We start from the raw sequence: 23,577 nt of genomic DNA, 5'->3' as shown, positions 1-23,577 counted from the left end.
TTTATATACTTAGATTACCTTTGTACTCATGAAACATTAACTGAAGGCTAAATACATAAATAGGTTCATGACGTTGTTAAATATATAAGATCAAGTGAAATCTTTTTCGCTAATCAAGACTGTATTTGTTTGATAAAAAGTAAAATACAATGATATTGTTAAATATTATTTCAGTTTTAAATACTTATTTTTATGCGAACAGTATTTTTTTTAAATAAAATTTATTTTGATGACCTAAAGCTGCCTTTGTGCCATTTAAACCAAGAAAGTCTGATTTAACAATAAAACAGGATCATACATTATTGTAAACAACCCAGAACAGTACAGTATGTTACTATGCAAAAGCACTCCTATTTACAGTAAGCTGCTCTATCTCAAATGTAAATAATATACATTGAGCATGTAAAATCCTGGTAAAAAAAAAACAAAACAAAACAAAACAGGTCAATCGAAACAAAATTCAACTCTGGTGGTTTGGAAAACAGGGAGATTACAACAATGATAATTTTTTTCTCCTTATTTTAAGTTTATTTAAGGGTATAGGATATATTTGCAGAAAGACTTTTAATTAAATGTAAATGATAAACTTTGTGATAAATTTTCCCTTATTTTAAGTTTATCTGAGCTTATATTATACCTACTTTGTATGCAAGACACTTATTTTGAAAATGGGACAGTCTTTAAGGAAGAGTAAGGGATCAATCACACTGAACGTGCTTTTTTTTTTTGCGTTGAGAGGCGCATCTTTTAAATGGTTTACTAATGGCCGTTAGTATTTTGCGTGCTGCTTATGCACCCTGCGTGCCTCGCATTTTAACCACCTGCTGCACCTTGTATTTTTGCCAGTGTTGCCACTAAATATTGCTACATTACATCATACGTCAATTCGTATATTACTGATGTCCAGCAAACTAGGTTACTCTGGTGGTATAAAGATATCTCACTTATTCTAGCTAAAATAAAACTCTCTACTGTACCACTTCAGTACAATAGATTGTCGTTACTAAATTTGTTAAAACTACAGGAGAATTATTATTTTGCAAGCGTATTTCAGAGTAAATCATATTGTGTGTTTGTTTGTGTGTATGTGAGTGTCAAGAACTGACATGAGCTGCTGGAGCATTAGAGCAGAGCTCATTAATATGCATGCCCTGTACAAATATGGTCAAATCATATTAGGGCCAATTCCTAGGGTTGAAAACGGACCTGTAAAAGACTTTCTGTAACAAACAGCACTTTTCTAAGCACATACATTCTATTTAGATATCAGATAACACATTTTAATTCATATATGAATTAAAAGCATGAATTGTCTATTATAAATCAAGCTAAAATTGTACGATTGCTTTTTTTTTTTTACAAAAAAAAAATCATACGTTTGACATTTTATTTTATAGGTTTGACTATATTTATTTAAAATAGTTTTTTAGGAGAAAGAATTAGAGAGCTGTGAACTGGATACTGACGTCAATGTCAAATGTTTGCATTGGCAGAGCATGAATTAAACCTGTCCAAGCAAACATGAAAGAATTTGTCACCTTTCATGTCGCCGGCCAACTCGTACTGCTTCCTCGGCTCGTCTGATCTGAGCTCCAGTGCAGTAAATAATCCTCCCCGGCCCCAGTGTCCAGAGTCATCTATAAAATAAGAGCATCACACACCATAAAAATCAGACCAAATTAGCAGTATGTGGTTGTCAATGGTTTTCTGTCATCAAGATGTCTCTGTTACAGACAAACAGTATTTAGTAGAGCCGTACCAACACAATGCACAATGATGGCATCCTCTCGATCGGCTTGAGGATGAGTTACATCACCCAGCACATATCGAATGGCTGTGTGATCTGAATCGGTGGAGCTAAAGCTGACGTGATCATCTTCATCAGGCTCCATATCTTCACCCTCACTGTCGACGCGTGGCAAACACAGTGATCTGTAGCCACATGAGTCCCACCATGCCATCCTGCCAATGAAAGACAAAGGCATATAGGATATAAAACAGACTCCTACAGGAAAACACAATAAATATATATACGATTTCCAACTTATTCTTATGCCCCATTATGCTTTGTGTGAACGCACTGCAAAAAAGGCTTTTCTTACTTAGTTTTTTCTTGTTTCTATATAAAAAAAATTCTTAAATAAAGAAGCATTTTCTGGACAAGCAAAAAAAATTGTCAAAATAAAGTGAGTTTTTCTTAAAACTAGCAAAATAATCAGCAGGTATTAATCTTATTTAAGAGGTCACGAAACACATTTTTTTGAGATGTTGACAGTCATATATGATCTTCTATGTGGGGCTGCTTTGACACAATCTACATTGTAGATAAAGGGGAATTGAATTGAATATATATGTCCTACGATGCTATAAACACTATTAAGACACATATAATTCACTAAAAAGTAAAAATTGGTTGTTTTTGCGTTGTTTAAAGCAAAGTAGTACTCGCGGTTTAAAACAAAATTTTGAAGCAACGTCACAGCAATGAGATCATTTTGTAAATTCCAGCATGGCTGTCTGCACCGGTCAGTACAAAGAGACATCAATGAGTTTTCAGCAGATCTGTTGATTAATTCATGAGAAAGACTTGGTTCGAACGAATCGTGCCCTATTGTGAACAAGACGCAATTTCAATAATAAGCATGATATAGCTTCAAAAAGTCTTTTTACCTGTTACAGTGTTCAGTGAGACATCACGATGTGTTGCCAACCGTAATTCTAACTAGTAGAAGAAAAATTGTTCGGAGACATGGGTCGTCAGTGTTGCATTTAGAAATGTGCCATGACAAATGTTTTGTTTCCATTTCCCAACAATGAGAGCAGAGCTCGCGTGTGGACCCAAGCAGTTGGATTACAGTGGTCTGCTAACACGCAACAAAAATATGTTTGTAAGAAACATTTTTACCCGAGAGCTTTTCGAATCTGGAAAGGGTGAAATCTGGATTTGCACCGACTTCCTTTTTAAAAAGACGCGGTTCCAGTTTGTGATGATTGTCCTGTCTCTACGAATCTGGTAAGTCTGTGATCAATGTGCTTTGGTTGTGTTTATTCAGATAGCAGTTAAGTTAGTTAGAAGTCAGTTAGTATCGTCAGCAGAACTCTTTCAGTTTTTAAAGGCAAACCTTAGTCAAAACGATTTAGTTACTAAGTTTACAGTGATATCGCTACAATATTGTGGACTGAAAATTCTCCACTTCTACACAGCTCTCAGATCCGCTGTAAATGCTCCTTTCTGAATCACTGTTTATCTCCACTGCACCTGTGTTTGTGATGCCGGTGTGAAAATCAGCTGTCATGCATGTACTGAAACTCCCCTTTTCATGCAAACCCTTCCCTCTTTCACACTCCCACCTAAACAAAGCTAGACACAACCCCTTTCCTGAATTTTTTTCCAAACTAGAGGTGTGAAAACACCCTGCTGAGACAGGGAGGTTTCATGGCTCTTTAAAAGTGAAATACTTTTGATGAATGATGAATTTTGCTTTCATGATTAGAAAATTATTTAGCTTGTTTCAAGGAAAAACTCAATTTTGACACATTATTTCTGAAAACAAGACACATTTTTTGCTTTTGTAAAAAATGTTTCTAAACAACATGCCTCTGCCTCAGTTTTCCCATATGTATATGAATTATTTGTTGTGCATTATTATTATTTAAAGTGATACTTTTCAGTTCTCTTCAAGTTTCCAAAATTGGAAGTACAAACCATAATTTGAAAATGAGGCATCACATGTGTGGAAAAAGGTGTATAATAGTCAAAAATATACAACAAATATACTTTTTCTTGTAATTTAGTTCTTCCTGTTGCTTCTTCCTTTCTTCCTGTAGCTTCGCCCTCTTTGCAGCAGCTGCTTGTCTCTTCTGACGTCTTTCTTCTAACTCTGATTCTGTTAGAGGTCTCTTCTTCCTCGCTGGGTTGATCAAGGGACCAGACAGGGACACCTGATGATGACAGTAACAGACATTTGTTTCAATTTTGTGTTTTTAGTTCAAATAACATATTAAGCAAGTATAAACAAACAAAAAATAAATAAATAAATCATCCTAATGCATTTAGAATGACAGAAAATGAATAATAGCCAAAAAATAGTTCAGTTTAGACTGCTAATCAAGGCTTATGATATTTGATCAAAATAAATGTCAATATTTTTACTCAATTTTATGGATATTAAAATAGTTGGTTAGGTTGCTTTAACTTTTTTTAATTACTTTTGTTAATAAAAAAAAGTAATATGTTTGAAAAATTTTCACCATTGTTCAGTTTTTGGGAAAAAAACGAAACATTAGCTGGTTCCCAAATCGTATACTTAAGCACTATTTTAATTACCCGGATGATGCACTCATTCAGCCGCTAAAATAAAGTGTGGAATGATGGACACTTCACGCACTCAACAGTCGCAGAAGGGGCGGTGCTAACATAACTTTGTTTTTTTTTGATGGTGAAAGCAAAATTCTCCTATGAGAGTGATTATAGCGCCTCCCGATGGTAAATGCGGTTATACTCACGGCAGGTATTATTTGATACTTCGGTCATTTATTTCACTGATTTGGAGACCGTCAAATGTCATTAGGGAAACGGTTTGAATTTCCGTTTTAGTAAAAAAACCTTAGTGCTCCATTTGGGACGACACTACATATATATACTATGCTGTTGAGTGTGTAAGTGCATAAGTACATAGTGCATAGTGTATAGTGTGCCATTTGAGACGCAGCTATACTAATTCTGACACGTACTAAAAAATATGAACAAACAAATCAAACATTCTAAAATTTCATTACATAAAAATAATACGTAATGCTGGTAAGTGGGCAAGACCTAGGATATCGGTAAAATATAAAAGTAACAATTAATTAGCATTTTGGGGCTGCAGTTTAATCCTAAAATATAGTATAACATTTACAAATGTATCATTGTACATATATAAACATATATAAACTTTTATCATTTTGATGTCTTGGATTATATTTATTGCTTTTTTTTGTACTTTTTTTTTGTAAATAAGTAGAAGTTTTAACTGTCAGTTTTAATCAAAGCATTGTTTTTTGTTGTTATTATTGTTCTTACTGTATTTTTTTTAAATTAAAACAATTTACCCCGGCTTTGTTGCGAAGTGCGCGGCCTTCCTTCTCAGCATCCTCCATCTCAGCAAACTGCTTTTCAAGTAACAGTTCAAAGGTCTTCTCATCTTCTGCGCTGGGATCTTTAGAGTAGTCTTTCCCCTCAAAGTAATACATGTGGTCTGAAAGTCAGAAAATCATTAGCAAAATCATCAATTTCCAAGTAGCATAACAAGATTACTGAAAACAAGTGTTGTACTTTGACCCTCCATGTCCTCATCTTCCTCTTCGTTGCTCTCATTAAGCTTGGCGTGCTCTTCGTCCGTCAGCCACTGCCCGTCTCGAGATTGACCCAGAATCAGCTGGAGGTCTACATCTTGAACTGAGCTCTCCTCTGATGACAGCAGCTTATCAACACCAAACTTCAGGATCTCAGATAACTAGATTGATGGAAATTAAGCATATACATTTCCACCAACTCTCAAGATCGATCATAGATTAAATTAAGTCAATAATTTAACTAATCGTTAAACTTAAAAGTACAGATGACATCAAAACTAACCATACTGATTTTGTTAGGTCACATGAGGTGAACAATTCATCTGTGCATGTCATTACAAAAAAATAGTTTGCCCTTGTAATCTAAAATTGAAATCTGAAAAAGCACTTCTTGTTTGTTTTCAGGTAAATTTTCAGATGACATCGGTCTGAGGTATACGCTTATTTTAAGTGTCCGCCATTTTCAAATACGAAAGGGAGGCTGTGAAAGACCTGTAAGTAGAGAACCAGCACTGTAAACATTACAACAACATACTGTGTGCTCTACAAACCTCCAGCTGTTGCCACGATTTCAAAATGCAGATATGGTGTAAACATCTTTTAATATCATTCAGTTAAGTTTAATTTATACAATTAAAAGCATGAGGCATCAAACAAAATACTCTTTTTTTTTTCTTGGTGTTCATGAGAAGAAAGAAACTCAACCAGGTTTGAATCAAGTGAAAGGTAGGAAAACTGTGATAGACTTTAAATTTTTTGGGTGAACCACCCCTTTATAAAACAATATAACTATTAAGATATAATAACTAATAAATAATGTGACTAGCGCCATCTCAAATCTACACAATATATTCTGTGACTCTGTGTAGTTTTCTTCATAAATGTGCATATAATGCATAATCAACCATTAATAAAGTGCATTGATTTAAATTATTTCTCCCCAATAAATCGATCGTTGATTAATCGTTAGCATCCCACTGGGGATGTAAAATGATATCATACTGAGAAAGTGTTTGCATGCACAGTTTTACAAGAAGGGAAACCACAAGTACAAAGATATGAACCAGGAAACGGTGCACAGACACAGAGATGAGATGAGCTTGAAAGATAAGCTCATGTGTCTCTTCACCTGAAGGCCAGAAGCTGCAGACTGAGCCTGGTCCAAAAGAGAAAACCGTCCTTCCTCGATCACGGTGTCTGTGAGACGCAGCTTAGACACAGCGCGGGAATAGATGATCTCTTCTATGGTATCTCTACCAAGGAGTCGGATCACTTTAACAGGCCTGTATGCAAAAAACAGGGATGAGCTTGTTTACTTGGACACCGATACTCCAATTAAGACAATACCTTGATTAAACGTCTACCGTGTAAACAGCCAATTTTGATGACCTTAATCCAACTAAAATCCTAATCGAACTAAACAGAAAACGAATAAAGACTTGTGGAGTATTCCTATTTTAGTCGCATGATTGAAGTGCAGTGAAGACATGTACAGTACACACCTTAATCAAACTGTTACCGTGCAGTACTTTTTAATATATTATGCGACAGGACACACACACACGGCCACTGTCAGGCATTTGAGGACAAACAAAAAAGAATGGCTTTAAAAGAGAGCATATTTTATATGCTGGAAAAAATAAACTTTGCTGAGATTTCAGGAAGAAATGGAGATTATGAAGTGCATTGACTTTGAAGTGACTTTGTAGTGGGGGCATGAATGAAAAGCTAGTGAATTAAATACCAGAGGTGGCCTGTTGTTTAAGAATTCGTTTCCACCATCATCTGTTTGCACGCATAGTGTAAGAAATTAACTACAGTTGAACTTGTCGCAAAATTAAAAACAATTGGCCCAAGTTCACATGTAGTGCCATGAAGAACACAAATGTTGTTCCGTGAAACGCCGGAGGAAAGTAGCTTTGAATGCTGACATAACGATATCAATTGAACTATGTACTATAACGTAAAACGGGAACATGAAAAGAACATTTAAAAAGAAACTCGAGTAAACAGCTTCATATTATTGTCTTATTCAGATTAAGGCAAATAATTAGATTACTGCTGTCGATGTAAACATAGTCAACAATGTTCTTTCAAAGCATGCTCTGTTCCACACAATGAAAGCTTATTCCAAAAAAAGTGGTCTATTCTTCGCAACAACAAAAACACTATCAGAACACTATCAAATGGCTAACAAAAAGTGAACTGGATGTCTCATGGACCATTTTTGTTGTGCTTTTTCCTTTCAAAACACTTCAAAACTAGATGGAACAAAATATATCCATTTAGGTAGTGAAGTACCTTGTTTGACCAATCCGGTGTGCTCTGGCTGCTGCTTGGAGGTCATTCTGTGGGTTGAAATCACCATCCACAAATATCACAGTGTCTGCTGCAGTGAGGTTCATGCCGACCCCTCCTAACAACAACAAGCATTGTATTGTAGGGTCAGAGATGGGACTATTTGCACCCTGTAAAGAATTGTCTACCTCCATAAATGCAAAAAGGTAATGAGTACCTTAATAACTGTGTATATTTTTGTCAATCAATCAATCAATCTAGGGTTGCACGCCTAATCGAAAAAACATCACGATCTCGTTTAGACACTACACACAATCTTAATTCAGATTTTTCTACGATTAAGCTAATTATACTTTCAAGGTCGGGAGAGAAGCTTAAAGATCGTCGCACAAGTCCTCTCAGCAGCATGGATACCTTCAATTGGCGTTAAAAATGTCACATACTGTATTTATAACCAATAATTTACCTATAAATTTCATTTATCTCTTCATGTAATGTTGTATTTGTGGCCGTGAAATTACACGTAAGCTGACCGCGTGGTGTTTGTTTACTACAGAGAGCGTGCACGCATGACGCCTACTTTAGTGAACAGAGCCTGCATAGACTGTAAACAATGAAGTAATGAAGTTGTAAATAACGTTCAGTGTGTTGCACAGAGCGATCATTTGAGGGCTGTGGGGGAGGTTTGATTTGCATGTATGTGTTTTTCTCACAGTGACAGCAGCCATGAGCCGCGCTAGGAAGTGAAAGTGAAACCTGCGCGCACATCATTTAAATGATCATATGGCATTTTACAGTTATGATTACGACAAGCATTTGATATTTTTTCTTTCATATTTTGAATTTTTTCTTTCATAGCGAACACAAAGTGTTGTGAAGGAAAATTAATGTTTACTGGGTCAGTATAACAACCCTAGCCTTATATATATGTATATATATAGATATATATAGATATATATATATATATATATATATATATATATATATATATATATATATATATATATATATATATATATATATATATATATATACATATATATATGAAGCACATGCTTAAAATGAATTAAAACTCTTATTTCTAATTATTTTAATTCATCCATATTAATTCTATAAATGTATCTATAAAGACAAAAAAATACTGTATTATAACAACATTTATAGCTGCATTTATATTTATTCCCTCTGAGCCAAATAATGAGAAAGAACCAAATCTGCTACCACAGCTATGCTGATAACACTTAGATCTACTTAGCCTTACTGCCTAATGACTTCAGTCCCTCTGTGAGTTCACATTGGTGAAATTAACAGTTTGATGTGCCAAAACTTTCTTCAGTTAAACAAAGAGAAAACTGAAGTCACTGCATTTGAGAACAGAGGTGAGGTTTTCAAAGTGAATGCATTTCTTGGCTCTAAGGGTCAAACAACAAAAAATAAGGTTAAGAATCTTGATGTGATTCTGGAGTCAGATTTGAGTTTCAGTAGTCATATTAAAGCTGTAACTAAATCAGCATACTATCATATCAAAAACGTTGCAAGAGTTAGATGCTTTGTTTACAGTGAGGAAACTTGCTCATGCTTTTATAGCAGCAGAGTGGATTACTGTAATTAACTTCTCACTAGCCATCCCAAAAAGACAGTCAGACAGACAGCCAAGATTCTGACCAGAACCATAATATCAGAGCACATCAAACCTGTCCTCATGTCTTTACACTGGCTCCCAGTTACATTCAGAATAGATTTTAAAGTATTATTACTTGTCTATACATCACTAAATGGCCTAGGACCTCAATACATCAAAGATATCCTCTTTGAATACAAACCTAACAGATCCCTCAGATCTTTAGGATCATATAAACTAGAAATTTTAAGTGTTCAGTCAAAGCAGGGTGAATCCACCTTCAGCAACTACGCCCCTCGCTGCTGGAATCAGCTTCCAGAAATGATCAGATGTGCTCCATTATTAGGCACATTCAAATCAAGACTGAAAACACATCTGTTTAGCTGTGCCTTTACTGAATGAGCACTGTGCTTCGTCCGACAGATCGCACTATTACGTTTTTCCTTTCTTTTTCATTCTTTTATAACCTGTATTAAAACATTTAATCTGTTTTTATCATTTTTAAATCATTTTTATTATTTGTATTTATGTGCTTATACCTGGTTCTTTTATTCCTGTTTATGTAAAGCACTTTGAATTGCCACTGTGTATGAACTGTGCTATATAAATAAACTTTAGCCTTCCCTTGCCTTGCCTATAATAGTGTTATTAATACTTATTAGTGATGCATTTCATTGTTTTAAATGACCATTATACATGATTAATGAGTCAGTCAAGATAGTAAATATAAAGATGCAGTCTGCAACGTTAAAATGTTGTTGTGCTAGTTACAGATTTAGTTCTGTCAAATTAATGTATGGATTTATTTTGTTGATAAAAGCACTATGGACTATTACAAATACTTATTGTGAGTCATAATAGAGTCAATATCCTTTCTAAATGCATAATTTATAGATAATTAATCATACAGTATTTTATAACTGTCTTTATAAAACAGTGTAATGCTTGTTGTGTCATTATAGATTTATTTATAGAATGATTATAATGATTATAGTTGTAATTCATGAACTTCATAGAAAGTGCTACCAATTTATTTATTTTTTTAAATCATGAAAGTTTTTTTTTCATGGATACGTAGATGAATATTAAAAAAGCCCAAGTTTGTGTGTGTAAAAATAAGTGAAAGATTGTAATAATTCATGACTCAAACAACTACTTGACACAATTTTATAGAGATACAGTAGTAATGAATGTCCTCGATATTTATTCACGCATTATCTCTTGTCATGACTTACAATTACTTATGCATGTCTAAAAAATGCAGATAAGATTGGCATCAAATAAACATGGCCAGTTTTCCAGTGTGGAATGACAGTCTCCTATAAATAATGCTTTTAAAATAATGTATTTGCGCTACTGTTGATAACAGCGTGTGATTATGATGATGATTTGTGAATCTTATTTTGCCTTTCCAAAACTGTGAACTCACCAGCTTTGGTGCTGAGGAGAAAAATAAAAACATCTTTGGTGCTGAAGTTTTTGATAGCAAGGTTACGCTCCTCTCCACGGACTGAACCATCCAGACGCTCATAACTGTAACCTGCAGAGAAGTGAGAGACCTGATCAGCACATTAATGCAAACATAGCAACAAACACAGGATGTGATACTAAACCCACATCAACTGCTCCAGATCGGAGAACTAGATTACTAGAACATGTATGGTAAGGTTATGTAAATGCCCCAAATTTTACACAAACATTGTGCAAAGATTTCTGAAGTGAAGGCAGTTTTAAAGCATTGAGCAAACATTTTCTCCAAAGCGGTAAAATTAAGTGGTTCAGTCCTATTTGTGATTTTATGTTTTGATTGTGTCTTGAATCCATTAAGTAAGCACTTTGTCGATCCATCACGTACATCCTAAGATCGTAGGTTAATACGAAAAAGCAAAGCTGTGACACAGTGAGAGTGTGTTAACCTCTGTACTCCAAGTAATCTTGCAGAATATCCAGCATCCTGGTCATCTGAGAGAACAGAAGAACATGGTGGCCTCTGAAAACAGACCAAACACAGCCATTTTACATTGACTCGTGGATAAATCGCATTTAAAGCTGATCTATGTAATGTTCGACCCTTTAGCAGTAAAGAAATGAAACACTTCCAACTTGCTGAAAAACACAGATCAAGGACAACATATCCGGAAGATGGACAAACAAATAAGAGCACTTCCAGTGTTATGGATGTGACATTTGCAGTATTTATTCAAAATATAGATTCACAGTGAAATTATCTCTTAACATTATATTAAAACTTTCATATATATTTTTCAAAACAACTAACCACAGAGTTATGGGATCAGAAAAATACCAACCTGCAACATTTTTTTTTTTTTTAATGAGGGAAATAAACATGCGTAATGGACGTGACAAAAAAGTTTGCAAGTTTAGTGTACAACATACTGAATTAAACTGCATAACACAAAAGAAACAATGCTAATCAAAAGGATAAGAGTTGGCTCACTATAGAACAAACATGATTGATTTGATTTGATGTAACATTTTTGCGTTTATGAGGAAAAAGCTTCGTTATGGATGTGAAATTGGCACTTGTGTGACTGGTACTGTAAATCAAATTGAATTGTTTGAAAACATTGGTAGAGACTTTGAGTATTTTTCCAAGTACTGTAAAATACTTGCACAAAAAAACATAGAAATGGTTTCGTTAGTTTTGTGAAAACTTCAATTTTTTTTACTGGCAAGGTTGACATTTGCATGGAATTGCTCATAAGACTTCTAAAGTATCGCTGATTTGGTGCTTATTTTTTCTTATTATTTTTGGGAATTTTGCATTGCTATCGGGCAAATCAGATAAATAAATGTACACATAATTCAGAATCTGATACTCCCGATTCCCTATCAAAATGCTCCAGATCAGATTTCTATTGATGTAAAGCGAATGTCAAAGTGAGCAAACCAACCCCTCCTGAAGATACGCCAGCATGCTGTCCAGCAAAGAAAGCTTTCCACTGGCCTCCACTAAATGCTCCCCCATCTCAAACGGTTCTGGCTCCACTCCTAATGTAAAACAGGTGCAAAATCAAAAACAATTATTCAGATAATCAATGTGTTCGACAATAAAAGATCACAGAAAGCGAGTAATTACCATCGAACAAGTAGGGATGGTCCACACATTTCCTGAGCTGCATTAAAACATTCAGAAGTCGGGTCTTCGTGCTTTGATCGGTCCTAAAGGCATCTGAAAATATTTAAACAAGCTTATCCTCTGGACAAGAAATCAGTCATTTATTCAAGAATAATAAATATGTACAGAAAAAAAGATGTGCTATTTATTATGAAGCAATCTTAGCTCTTACTTGTATAAACATATTTATGACATTTCCCCATATTAATTGATATTCGGTGGATTCATTTTCTATAAAAGGGCTTTCCACCCTAACCCTAATAAATAATTGTGCCATCGTTAATGCAAATCTATTAAAAATGACTAATAAATGTAATTATAATAAACCATAAGACTGTTATAAATCAAACTAAAAGACTATTGGCAAAATCCATCTTCCCACTGTACTGCAAACGTGAAAGAGGCATTAAAAACTGACTTTCAGAAGTAGAATGATTGCATCTATCACAAGATTGTTGTATACAGTAAATAAATATCATGTGATTATTACTTCGCCGTTATTATCGCCGTTCCCAACAATAAATTGTGGCTAATTAAAATGCAGAGTGGCTAGTAACTTTGGAAAAGTGGCTGGTGAGCAAAAAAAGCTAATGTCAGCCCCTGTTCACAGTCATGGTGAGATCTGAAAACATCACTCTTGGTCATGTGGTGTTTCAATTGAAGAATGTTACGCAAAAACTTTTTAAAAGTGTAACTACAGTATGTTTCCTTTGTGACTTTTAATGTAAATGTTCATTTGTTTTGATTATTTTTCCCACAAGAGTCACTCTATATCACACAGAGTCTCAAGTCTCAGCTGGTGCAGCTTTGTTATTGCCATTACATTATCCATATATCCATTGTCAGTTCATGTTTACAATGAATGCAATAAAATCATAATCACTATTAGCAAAGTTTCAGTGCTTCCATTTAGAAATTTAATTAGACTATTTTTCCAATTCAGACAGCTCTTTTAAAACAGTAAAGTTTTAATGTCGAGCCCTGGTCAAGTGTTACATTTTGCCTGTAGTGTTGGATGATTTATCTTTGGCCAGACTTACCAAGGTCTCTCATCAGAATGGCTTTATAGTATCTCTTCTGAAGAGCAGACAGCCCATGAAAAACTACGAGCTCTGTCTTCTTGGGCAGTTCGGCCGCCACTTCTGCCTTAACCCTGCGCAGCAAAAACGGCTGGAGCACTTGATGAAGCTCATCGACTGCAGACAAGAACAACAATATTACAAACTCCAGCACAAATGTGACAAATTTATGAGCTCTATCCTCTGACAGCCTCTGGCAAATCTGACAGGAGTCAAGGAGACAGCATCTATTCTGACATCTTTTTTTAGGTGTGTGTGCTCTGTCATGTCTGTGGTTTATCTGAGGTACTCAGTTTGGCACCAGATCAGACCAATTTCTTCATATCACTCAGATCAGAGCTCTAATAATAACAAAACAAAACGATTTAAAGGAATGGTTCACCATAAACTGCTCATTTTGTCATCATTTACTCCTCTTTTACTTGTTCCAAACCTGTTTGACTTTTTTGTCAAACACAAGGGATGATATTTTGAAGAAAGCTACTGTAGGAACCTATATACATTGACCTCAAAAGTGTTTGTTTTTCATACTATGGAAGTCAATGGTTGCAGGTTTTCAGCTTTCACAATATATTAATTTGTGTTCATCACAAGAATCTCATAAATGTTTGGAAACACTTGAAGATGAGTAAATAGTGAAAACATTTTCGTTTTGGTTGAACTATCCCTTTAAGTAAATGTTTTCTGTCGGGAAGTCATGGCACAGTAATTTTCACCAAAATCGACAATTAAAGCGACCAGTAAAAGAGCTTTTTATAATTTTATAATTTGTAATTTTATTTTATATAGAGCTTGCCTATTAAACTAACGCCCTCAAGCTTTATTAAGGCAGTTACTATGACTACTTAAAGGGCACCTATGATGAAAATCAACTTTTGTACGCTTTCTGGACAGAACTGTCTGTATGTAAAGTGTGTCCACAGTCATATTGGAGTGATACAAACCCAACAAGTCTCATCATTATTATTTATTGACATTAAAATCATTAAAATAGGACCCAAATGTCAGTAATTTTGAGACCCACCGCAACGTGACATAGGAGTGCAGTTTTCCCCACCCACCGAATTGATTTACAGGCATCATGTTTGTATAATAACATGTATACACACGTCCACAGAACAATTTGCAAATAAACTGGGATTCAAATATTTGTTACAACTCTCTGTGATTTTTAAAAGTTTAAAACATTTTTAAAACAGAGCATGTTTGTAATAAAGAAAGTAAAATCAAAATCGACTTCCTAACAGTTATAATCACCATGTGCAGTGAGTGTGTGTGTGTGTTGCGTCATATTTGTGTGAGACTCATCATTTCAGAAAGGCTTGAATTAACTCACAAATACAAATACTAGTTATTTTTTACTAATGAGCTGTATTTAAGCTTTATGCGCGCCTGTCTCTATCACTGACTACTGTTTATTTGACCTAACGCATGATGAGAAGCAGACATGCACGTGGGAATGGTGGGCGGGGAGAAGCAGCTTGTTTGCATTTAAAGCCACAGGCTGCAAAAGCAGCTACAATGTACTCAGACACCAAAATGGGAAAATTCTGGAGGCTATAAAATAATATCTAATGGGTATTTTGAGCTGAAACTTTACAGACACATTCTGGAGACACCAAAGGCTTATTTAGATTTGTAAAAGGGGTAAAAAAGGTGCCTTTTAACATTTGATTAAGCCAAAAGCTTTAAGTGCTAATAAGGGTCGTGGTAGATAAAACGTCTTTCAGCGCTAAGGATTTGATTTTTATACTCAAACTGCAATGCCTCGCGCTGTCATACCAAGAGCAGGTTCAGTCTGTATGTCTGCGTAGGCATTGACAAAGTCCTCAACAGCTTCAGGGAGAAACACACTGGGCTGGATGAAGGTGAGGAGGGAATAGACTTCTTGTAAGTTATTCTGAATGGGGGTGCCTGTCAGTAGCACTCGAAATCCCACTGTAAACTGTGGGGGAAAAAAGGATGTCAGTTAATAGAAAGAGAAAGCTGAGAAAATGACAGGAAGGGGAATTATTATCAGGAGTTTTATAGACTGACAGTGAATTTATATACAACAATGGCAAATTTTAAAGCATTAGCATGCCTATTGTGTTAAAGTGGAATTGTGTAACCTCTTTGAGGGTTTGGTGAAGCAACGACTCCTGGTTCTTGAGGCGGTGAGCCTCATCCACAACTAAAATCTTCCATTTCCAGCTGTGGGAAGAAAAAAGTCACTTACAACAATAAAACCGATTACAATTTTCATGTTATGATACATTATTGGGCAACACGGTGGCTCAATGGTTAGCACCGTTGCCTCACAACACAGTTGCCTCGTTCGATATCCAGCTGGGTCAGTTGGCATTTCTATGTGGAGTTTGCATGTTCTCCCCCATGTTCATGTGGGTTACCTCCAGGTGCTTCGGTTCACTATAGGTGAATTAAATAAGCTAAACTGTTCATGGTGTATGAGTGTGAATGAGTGTGTATGGATGGTTTCCCAGTACTGGGTTGCAGCTGGAAGGGCATTTGCTGCATAAAACATATGATAGATAAGTTGGCAGTTCATTCCGCTGTGTCGACCCCTGATTAATAAACGGACTAAGCCGAAAAGAAAATGAATGAATGATTTGTACATTATTGTTATTATGTTGTTTCATGTTGATAACTGATATTTGTTGGACATAAAAAAAAAAATTAGACAATATTTTTGTCTAAATAATTAAAAATATGACACAAAACCTTTACAGCTACAAATGGCTAATTTATTATAAATCAGTTATTTTTAAAAAACCAACGACAAGCAACTCTAATCAAAAACAATAAAAAAGACAGAGAAAAACAACATTTGGAACAAAAAAAAATTATAATAAAATAGAATTTGGAAAAATTTCATAGGGCTTAAAATTCAAATTGTGGAATTAATCAATATTTACATTTAAAATTAGGTTACGAAGAAGTCCTGTAAAGTGCTGTGAATTGTGTAATTTTTATCCGAAATTGGACGTAATCTCAACTAAAACATGAAGAGAGAGTGGGACAGAGTGGCTTTGTTTTATTGTTTTTCTCACAGCTCTGTCAGTGAAAACGGTTGAGCTCAAGCACATCAAATGAAAAGCAAATGAGTGTTGAAGGGGGCGGGGCATGTCAGATACTAAAGAGCATAAGATTGACCAAGATTTGAGGAGAAACTGAAGTATGAGGTTACGTGATTTGTTGATCCATTAGACATCCTTAACTAACATACTGCTTGTTACATCTAAAAAAAAACTTTATTTTAATTTCACGGAACCTTTAACTTTAAAAAGTGTTAAATGACCACAAAGCATGTTTTGAGAGGGAATTTAACATTAAATAAACAAAATTTACAAATATACATCTCCAACACCATCATTAAATAATAAGTGATAAAAAATATATATATAAAAACACTATTCTGGATCAGGGTGGGGCCAAGTAGGATCACTCTGATCCCCCGAGCTCTTCAAGGGTTGTGGAAATTCCACATTGAACCAAAACAAACCATTACAATTGGCTTAAGATTGGCAAGGAAAATTCAGCACATGCGTCAACCAGCAGAACTTAGGCGGAAAAAACACTATTGTGTAAACACGGTTAATTACATTCAAAATTCCTGAGTAGCAGTATTAAGGGTTATTATATCTATTCATATAATTTCATGCCAAAAACAGGAAAGAAAAATCACCTTTTTAGGTAGCGGGCATCCTTAAGGCACATCTATTAAATATGAGAAAGAGTTTCCATTAAAAAAAGAACAGCTCACAGGTTTGGATAGCAACCCTCAGAAGGTTATTCTGATAAAAGGTGTTCGTACCTCATAGGTGGTGAGAAGAACATGAAACCGTGGGTCACTCTTTAGGTTTTGCTGGAGCTCTGCCCTTCTCTCTTTATCCCCAGTGTAACAGATCACAGACAGACTAGGGCAGAAACTGAAGGAAAGCAAGAAAACCAGAAGCAATCTTTCATCTGAACTGGATTTCCCATTCAAGGAGGACTTAGAATATTCAGAATTTATTTGCGATTGTCTCCATCTAGTGACAGTGACAACACATGGACTTCTTGCTTGTAAAATCATCTGATTATGGCCATAAATGCTGCTCAGTAAGTTTAGCTGAGAGTGTAAATCTGCTGTCAACTGAACTAAATAAAATTTATCCTTTTCACCACTTTGTTTATTGCTAAATGTTGCATGTTCTGGTTGTTTTGAAGAATCTAGACATTTATGGAATACATGCATCAAAAAAGTTGAGAATTCATGTCTGTCTTAAATGTGGACAATATATTTAAACTTTTCTTCAAATATTACACACTTTGGGACTGAAAAGGCGCCATTCTTAACACACAAGATTGCCTTTAAATCAAAGGTAGACTTTAATTTGATAGATATTATCGTCAGTACACAATATTAAGACAAAAGTAGAAAAATAGAAAGTCCAACTTTCAATAGCTCACAATATCTGATTTAATTAAGATCCATTTTAAGATATTTAAAGGGATATTTCAAAACTGAAAATTCACTCATCATATAATGATCCTCAAGTGGGATTAAATAATTATGTTTTATGATCTGGTTATATCGGAGCATTTGGATATGTATGGAATACATGCGTCAAAAAAAGTTTTGTAAAATAATTTTTGAATTCATGTTTGTCAATAAAATGTGTTAAATGCATTTAGCCTTTTCGTCAAATAAAACAAACTGTGGGACTGAAACACACATATTTTTTGCAAAGATTACCTGTAAACCCAAACTAATACCAAGCTATATTTACAAGATGTTATCATTGCACTATATTAGGACAAAAGTAAAAAAAAATTAAGTAAAACTTTTAAGATCACAACTATCTGATTGAATAAATATCCATTTTAACATATTTCAAGAGATATTTCACATAAAAATTAAAACTTACTCATTTTATTCATGTCCCTATTTAGCATTTTTAAACAATACCTGTAAACCCAAGCTAGTCTTTATTCTTAATTTAGAAGATGTTATCGTTACGCAATGTTAAGACAAAGGAAAACAAAATGGAAAGTGCAACTTTCAATAGATCACAATATCTGACTTAATAAATACACATTTAAAGATGTTTAAAGGGATATTTCAACTAAAACTAACAATTTACTCAAGCTTTCCTAGCCCAAAAGTGGGATCAAACATTTATGGGTTAATTTAATTCTGGTTATTTTGAAGAATCTGGGTAAATATGGAATATAAGTGTCAAAATATTTTCGTAAAATAATTAGTGAATTCATGTGTCAAAAAAAATTTGTTAAAAATATTTACTAATTTCTTCAAATATAACACACTTTGAGACTGAAAATGTTCCATTCTTAGCACACACACACACATTTTTTTTTAAGATTACCAGTAAATCCAAGTTAGTCTTTAAATTACAATATTAAGACAAAGGTAAACAAATAGAGAGTGCAACTTTCAATAGCTCACAATATCTGAGTAAATAAATTCTCATTTTAAGATATTTAAAGGGACAATTCAAAACTGAAAATTCCCTTATACAATGGTCCACATGTGGGAACAAACATTTATGCTTTATGATCTGGTTATTTTGGAATATATTGGTATGTATGGAATACATGCGTCAAAAAAATTGTGATTCATGTTTTTCAAAAAAATTGTTTCAAAATATTTGTCCTTTTCGTCAAATAGTGTTTTTATTTTGAAGTATCTGAGTATGTATGGAATATTGTGTAAATTATATAAAAAATATTTGTGAATTCATGTCTGTGAAAAAATCTGATAAATATTTAGCCTTATTTAGTTTTTTTTTTTTAATATAAAACAGTTTGGGACTAAAAATATTGCATTCTTAACACACACACGCACATTTCTTTTTAAAAAATGGTTCCCAGCAAACCGAAGCTAGTCTTTTATTTACAATGTTACCATTACACAATATTGAAACAAATTTCGAAAAACAGAAATTGCAACTTTTAACAGTCTCTGATTTAATAAATATCCATTTTAAGCTATTTTAAGGGTTAGTTAAACTAAAATCGAATCATTTACATATCCTCAATTGGGGCCAAACATTTATGAATTACTTTTTTTCTGCTGAACACAAAAAAACATTTTATGAATCTGAAAGTCATTAAAATGAATAAGAAATGTCATAGAAGTAAACTGTTATCGATTACTAAAAATGTAAGCATTCATAGCAGCACAGTAATGAACCAAGAACTTTATCGTGCATTCTTCATAATCTAAATTGACCACACAATTCTGATCACAACCAATGTCTCTTACCGTTCCAACTCTTGCCTCCAGTTCTCCAAAACAGCCAAGGGACAAAGCACAAGGAACGGCCCGTTCATCTTAAGGCTTCCTCGAGCATACGCCAGCAAAGAGATGGTCTACAGCAGAGCATGACATCTCACTTATCTCATATCTGACATCTCGGAATAAATCTTTCGGCTTAAAAGCAAGCAATATAAGCAAGATAAAGCCATCCCATTACTAACCTGACAGGTCTTGCCCAGACCCATCTCATCACCGAGGATGCAGCCCTGCTGGTTCTTCATACACAGTGACAGCCACTTCACTCCATCCAGCTGATAAGGCCTCAGATGAATAGCTATTAGGAAAGAGATAAAGGATAACAGCGTTGTTTGTAAGAAAAAAACTTTCAGATTTAGAGTATTTTAAATCATGTAACAGGTGTTCGAAGCCTTATTTCACTGCTCCAATTAATGTGACACGTGAAAAGTCAATCATGCCCGAAAATATATGCACAGCTAGTGTTTTTCAGCCAATAAGGAACTTCCGGTGAAAGCTTCATGCGACTATTTTCCCTTTCATAAAGTTCCTTTTACAGCTTTGATGGTGTTATGTAATAACACCATCAAATATAAACAGTTAAAAAGACTTAAGCATCTATTTGGTTATTAAAACATAAAAAGAGACTATTTAAACGCAAGTGCCGCCAATAGAAGCAGGTAAGCGCAAAAACTCCATTGAAAATACTGAGGTAAAATTAATTTCCATTTTTAATAGACATGGCATGGAATAATATAATTTAATGCAGTGCTTCTTGTTTGGTCTGATACCCAATTTATATCTTATCTCAGCCAGGCAGAGATTATCACTGTTATTTCAAGAAATCAGATCTTTTTTGCTGTGATTTTGTATGGGATGACAATTCACCAGAAGCCCTGGGGCTGACTGACTGAAGATAAAAGTCTGTGTGCATTACCCCATTGATGACATTGACCATTGTAATCACTTGTAAAAAATTCTAATAAAATATTTTATTTTTAATAAAAATCATCCTTTTTTGATATACAAATTTAATGCAAAGTGCATCTTTGTGTTTAAGTAAATTTGACATCAGGTTAAGATTGAGATATGCCTAGGCATGGGACGATAACCGTTTTCAAGGTATACCCCAGTTTGAAAAAGTCTAGGTTTTAAAACCGAAAAAGTTTTCTGTAATATCGTTCCTAAAATTTGTGTAAAATCTTTTATTTACATTTCTTTTTAGTTTTTTAGGACAACAGTATCTCCAGCAGAAAAAAAAATTATCCAAAAATGCCATTTTAAATGGTAAAGAAATTTGTTTTTGAAACAAATGAAGACAGCAGAAGTCATTGATTCATTTGAATTATTTAGCCTGACATGTTTACTGTAACAAGATATTATGAATCTTTGTTTTCAAAGGGGAAAAAAGTTTTTGTTTTTTTATGCAGACATTTAAAAAGAAAATATTTTAGCGCAGTAATCACAATATCGTGATACTGTGAAACCGTGATATTTTTATTAAAGGTTATCATACCATCAGAATCTCATACCGGCCCATGCCTAGATATGCCATATATTAATGAATCAATCCATGATTATTTATTTATATTACACTGAACTATCAGAATTTCAGAAAATCAGTCAGGCAATAAATCAACTCGGCTTTCCATCCAATTAAAGATGCAAGGTAACAATAAACTCCGGCCAAAAAACTGTTCAGGGTTCATACACATTCTTACTACTAAAATTCCATGACTATTCATGACGTAATGTTTCATGTAATGTCTACATATACATGGTAAATAACAAGAAAAAGAATGGTGTTTAAATTTATTACAGCATATCATATAACAGGCAACAATCTATTTTATTTAAATTACTTTTTATATCCATGTAAAATTTTGATGATGGTGAGAGCAAGTTTTTGGCCAAGAACAGAAAAGAAGACAACTAACCTGTATACAAGATAGGGCTGTATAATGTGGTTCAGAATCGATATTGTAATATGTGCATCTGCAATAGTCACATTGCAGGACATGCAATGTTGGGATTATAGTTTAATCATAATGGAACAAACATTTGTCATCTGCATGAATTTTTAAAGAGATAGTTCATCCAAAAATTACTTACCAATTTCGTTACACCCTTCACTTGTTTCAAACATTAATGATTTTCATTTTTTTTTTAAATGAACACAAAAAATATATAATTTAATAACTATAGTGAAGGGTCAGTAAATAGTGATTACATTTTCATCTTTGACAAAACTGTCCCTTTCAGGCCTTTGACTGTGAGAACATTTCAATATTTCAAATTTTAAAACAACCAGCCACAAGAAACTTTTTGTAACTTTAAGAAAGATTAAATAATATACAATGGAGACTATATCATTATTCACTTTTGTCTTTGCTATATTTAATTTATCTATGCTTGTAAGTTATTTGTTATATATTATTCAAGATTCACTCCTTTACAAAATCCCCCAATCAATCCAAATAAACCTGTTAAATCATCTGGTGAAATTGCATTCACATCGCAATATATAATCACAGAAATACAACACATTTCATCCCAATATCGTGCAGCCCTAATTTAGGTATAGAGATATTTGTTAAACTAATTTCCATGACTTTTCCAAAACTTTGTGTGTTTTTCTAATTTTTCCAAAATTTTTATTAAGGCCTGGAAAATGCCATGTCAAAATTACATGACTTTTCCAGGTTTTCCATGACCTTATGAACCCTGTGTGTTGCTCTGTCTGTCTCAAATTTTTTTTAATATAACTTAAAACAGTCCAATAAAGGTGGAGTAAACCATTACAAAACAAAGGAGTGGGGTGAAATCTAAAGATATCAACGTGTATAAACTGTACATGAATTTGAGCAACATTAATAAATTACATTAAATCAAGTTATGTCTTACCTATACATTTATGTATGTAAATAATATCATGGATAAAATCATACGCATATTCAGACAAAATCAGTTCTGTTATTGTAAAGTTACTTTGAAAAATTATTTGCATTTTCCCATAGATCACATAGGAGTTTTTCAGTGTACGAGCAAATCAAATTATAATGTTTAAAAACTTTATTAGAGTAACGTTAATATTTATTTTGCTTGTTAGAAATAAATATTAGTTTTATTGTATTAGTTTTTATCCACCTGGATTGTTCTTGAGCTAATCATGAGAAATAAATGTACGGTATTAATTTCTATTAAAAGGGTTGATCCAGGTAATTATCATATTAAATGTACTTATAAATGTAATTTATCAAAATAAAATGGCATAAGTTTTCTATATGAAGTTCACAAACGTAAATCTATGCATCTAAATCGCAAATGATTCTTCGTATTTTTATAAATACAAATGGGCAATGAGGTAAAACTTTGGGAATGTAAAACTTTTTTAAGCAAATTCATTAACGAGAAGTTATCGGTACGTTATTGATGTAACGTTATATCCAAAACTTTTTGTAAACTAATGATTTACCTGATCCAAAACGGGCTAAATACGATTAACGTAGGGTTAAGCGTTAAACATTAACTTAAACAAGTAAGTTAGCTCGCAATTGCTCCACACACCTCCAAGTCCCCATTTCTTCAGGTCATTCTCCGTTAGTTCAGATTTGTCCTTTTCTGGTATGTTGTTTCTGACTGCTCGAAGAAATGTGGACATCCTTGTTGTTTACGTTTATGTTAAATCATCTGAATTTCTTTTCTCTTTAATAGCTTGTGCGCGCCAGTTTGACGTGACTTGTTTTTCTACTTCCTGCAATAGTGAATGGGCGGGTAGCAAAACTGACGCTGTCCAATGACAAGTTGGCAACGCAAGCACGCGCTC

The 23,577-nt window shown here is 33.9% G+C and overlaps 1 protein-coding gene across 3 annotated transcripts in view; it reads right to left on the bottom strand.

The window, feature by feature from the left end:
• Positions 1–23,519, bottom strand: part of chd1l (chromodomain helicase DNA binding protein 1-like) — a 33,436-nt gene extending 9,917 nt beyond the window's left edge. For 2 of the 3 annotated variants that reach the window (XR_015492560.1, XM_087255217.1), the window contains exons 1-19: positions 23,319–23,519; positions 19,958–20,070; positions 19,743–19,849; positions 17,289–17,403; positions 17,160–17,191; positions 15,586–15,667; positions 15,257–15,419; positions 13,436–13,591; positions 12,357–12,449; positions 12,172–12,268; positions 11,173–11,246; positions 10,686–10,796; positions 7,639–7,753; positions 6,467–6,620; positions 5,318–5,498; positions 5,095–5,240; positions 3,779–3,942; positions 1,760–1,962; positions 1,539–1,637 (exon numbers count right to left, since the gene is read on the bottom strand). Coding sequence is in view for 2 of the 3 variants with exons in the window: in XM_087255217.1 (XP_087111343.1) it covers positions 1,539–1,637; positions 1,760–1,962; positions 3,779–3,942; positions 5,095–5,240; positions 5,318–5,498; positions 6,467–6,620; positions 7,639–7,753; positions 10,686–10,796; positions 11,173–11,246; positions 12,172–12,268; positions 12,357–12,449; positions 13,436–13,591; positions 15,257–15,419; positions 15,586–15,667; positions 17,160–17,191; positions 17,289–17,403; positions 19,743–19,849; positions 19,958–20,070; positions 23,319–23,412 (2,299 nt within the window). In the remaining variant the exon portion in view is untranslated. 3 annotated transcript variants of the gene reach the window in all.
• Positions 23,520–23,577: the final 58 nt, after the last annotated feature.

Source organism: Danio rerio, chromosome 6, assembly GCF_052040795.2.
Source record: "Danio rerio strain M-AB ecotype USA chromosome 6, GRCz13ab, whole genome shotgun sequence".
NCBI lineage: Eukaryota > Metazoa > Chordata > Actinopteri > Cypriniformes > Danionidae > Danio > Danio rerio.
The sequence above is the reverse complement of the archived record's forward strand: the minus strand, read 5'-3'. Positions and strand labels throughout refer to the sequence as shown.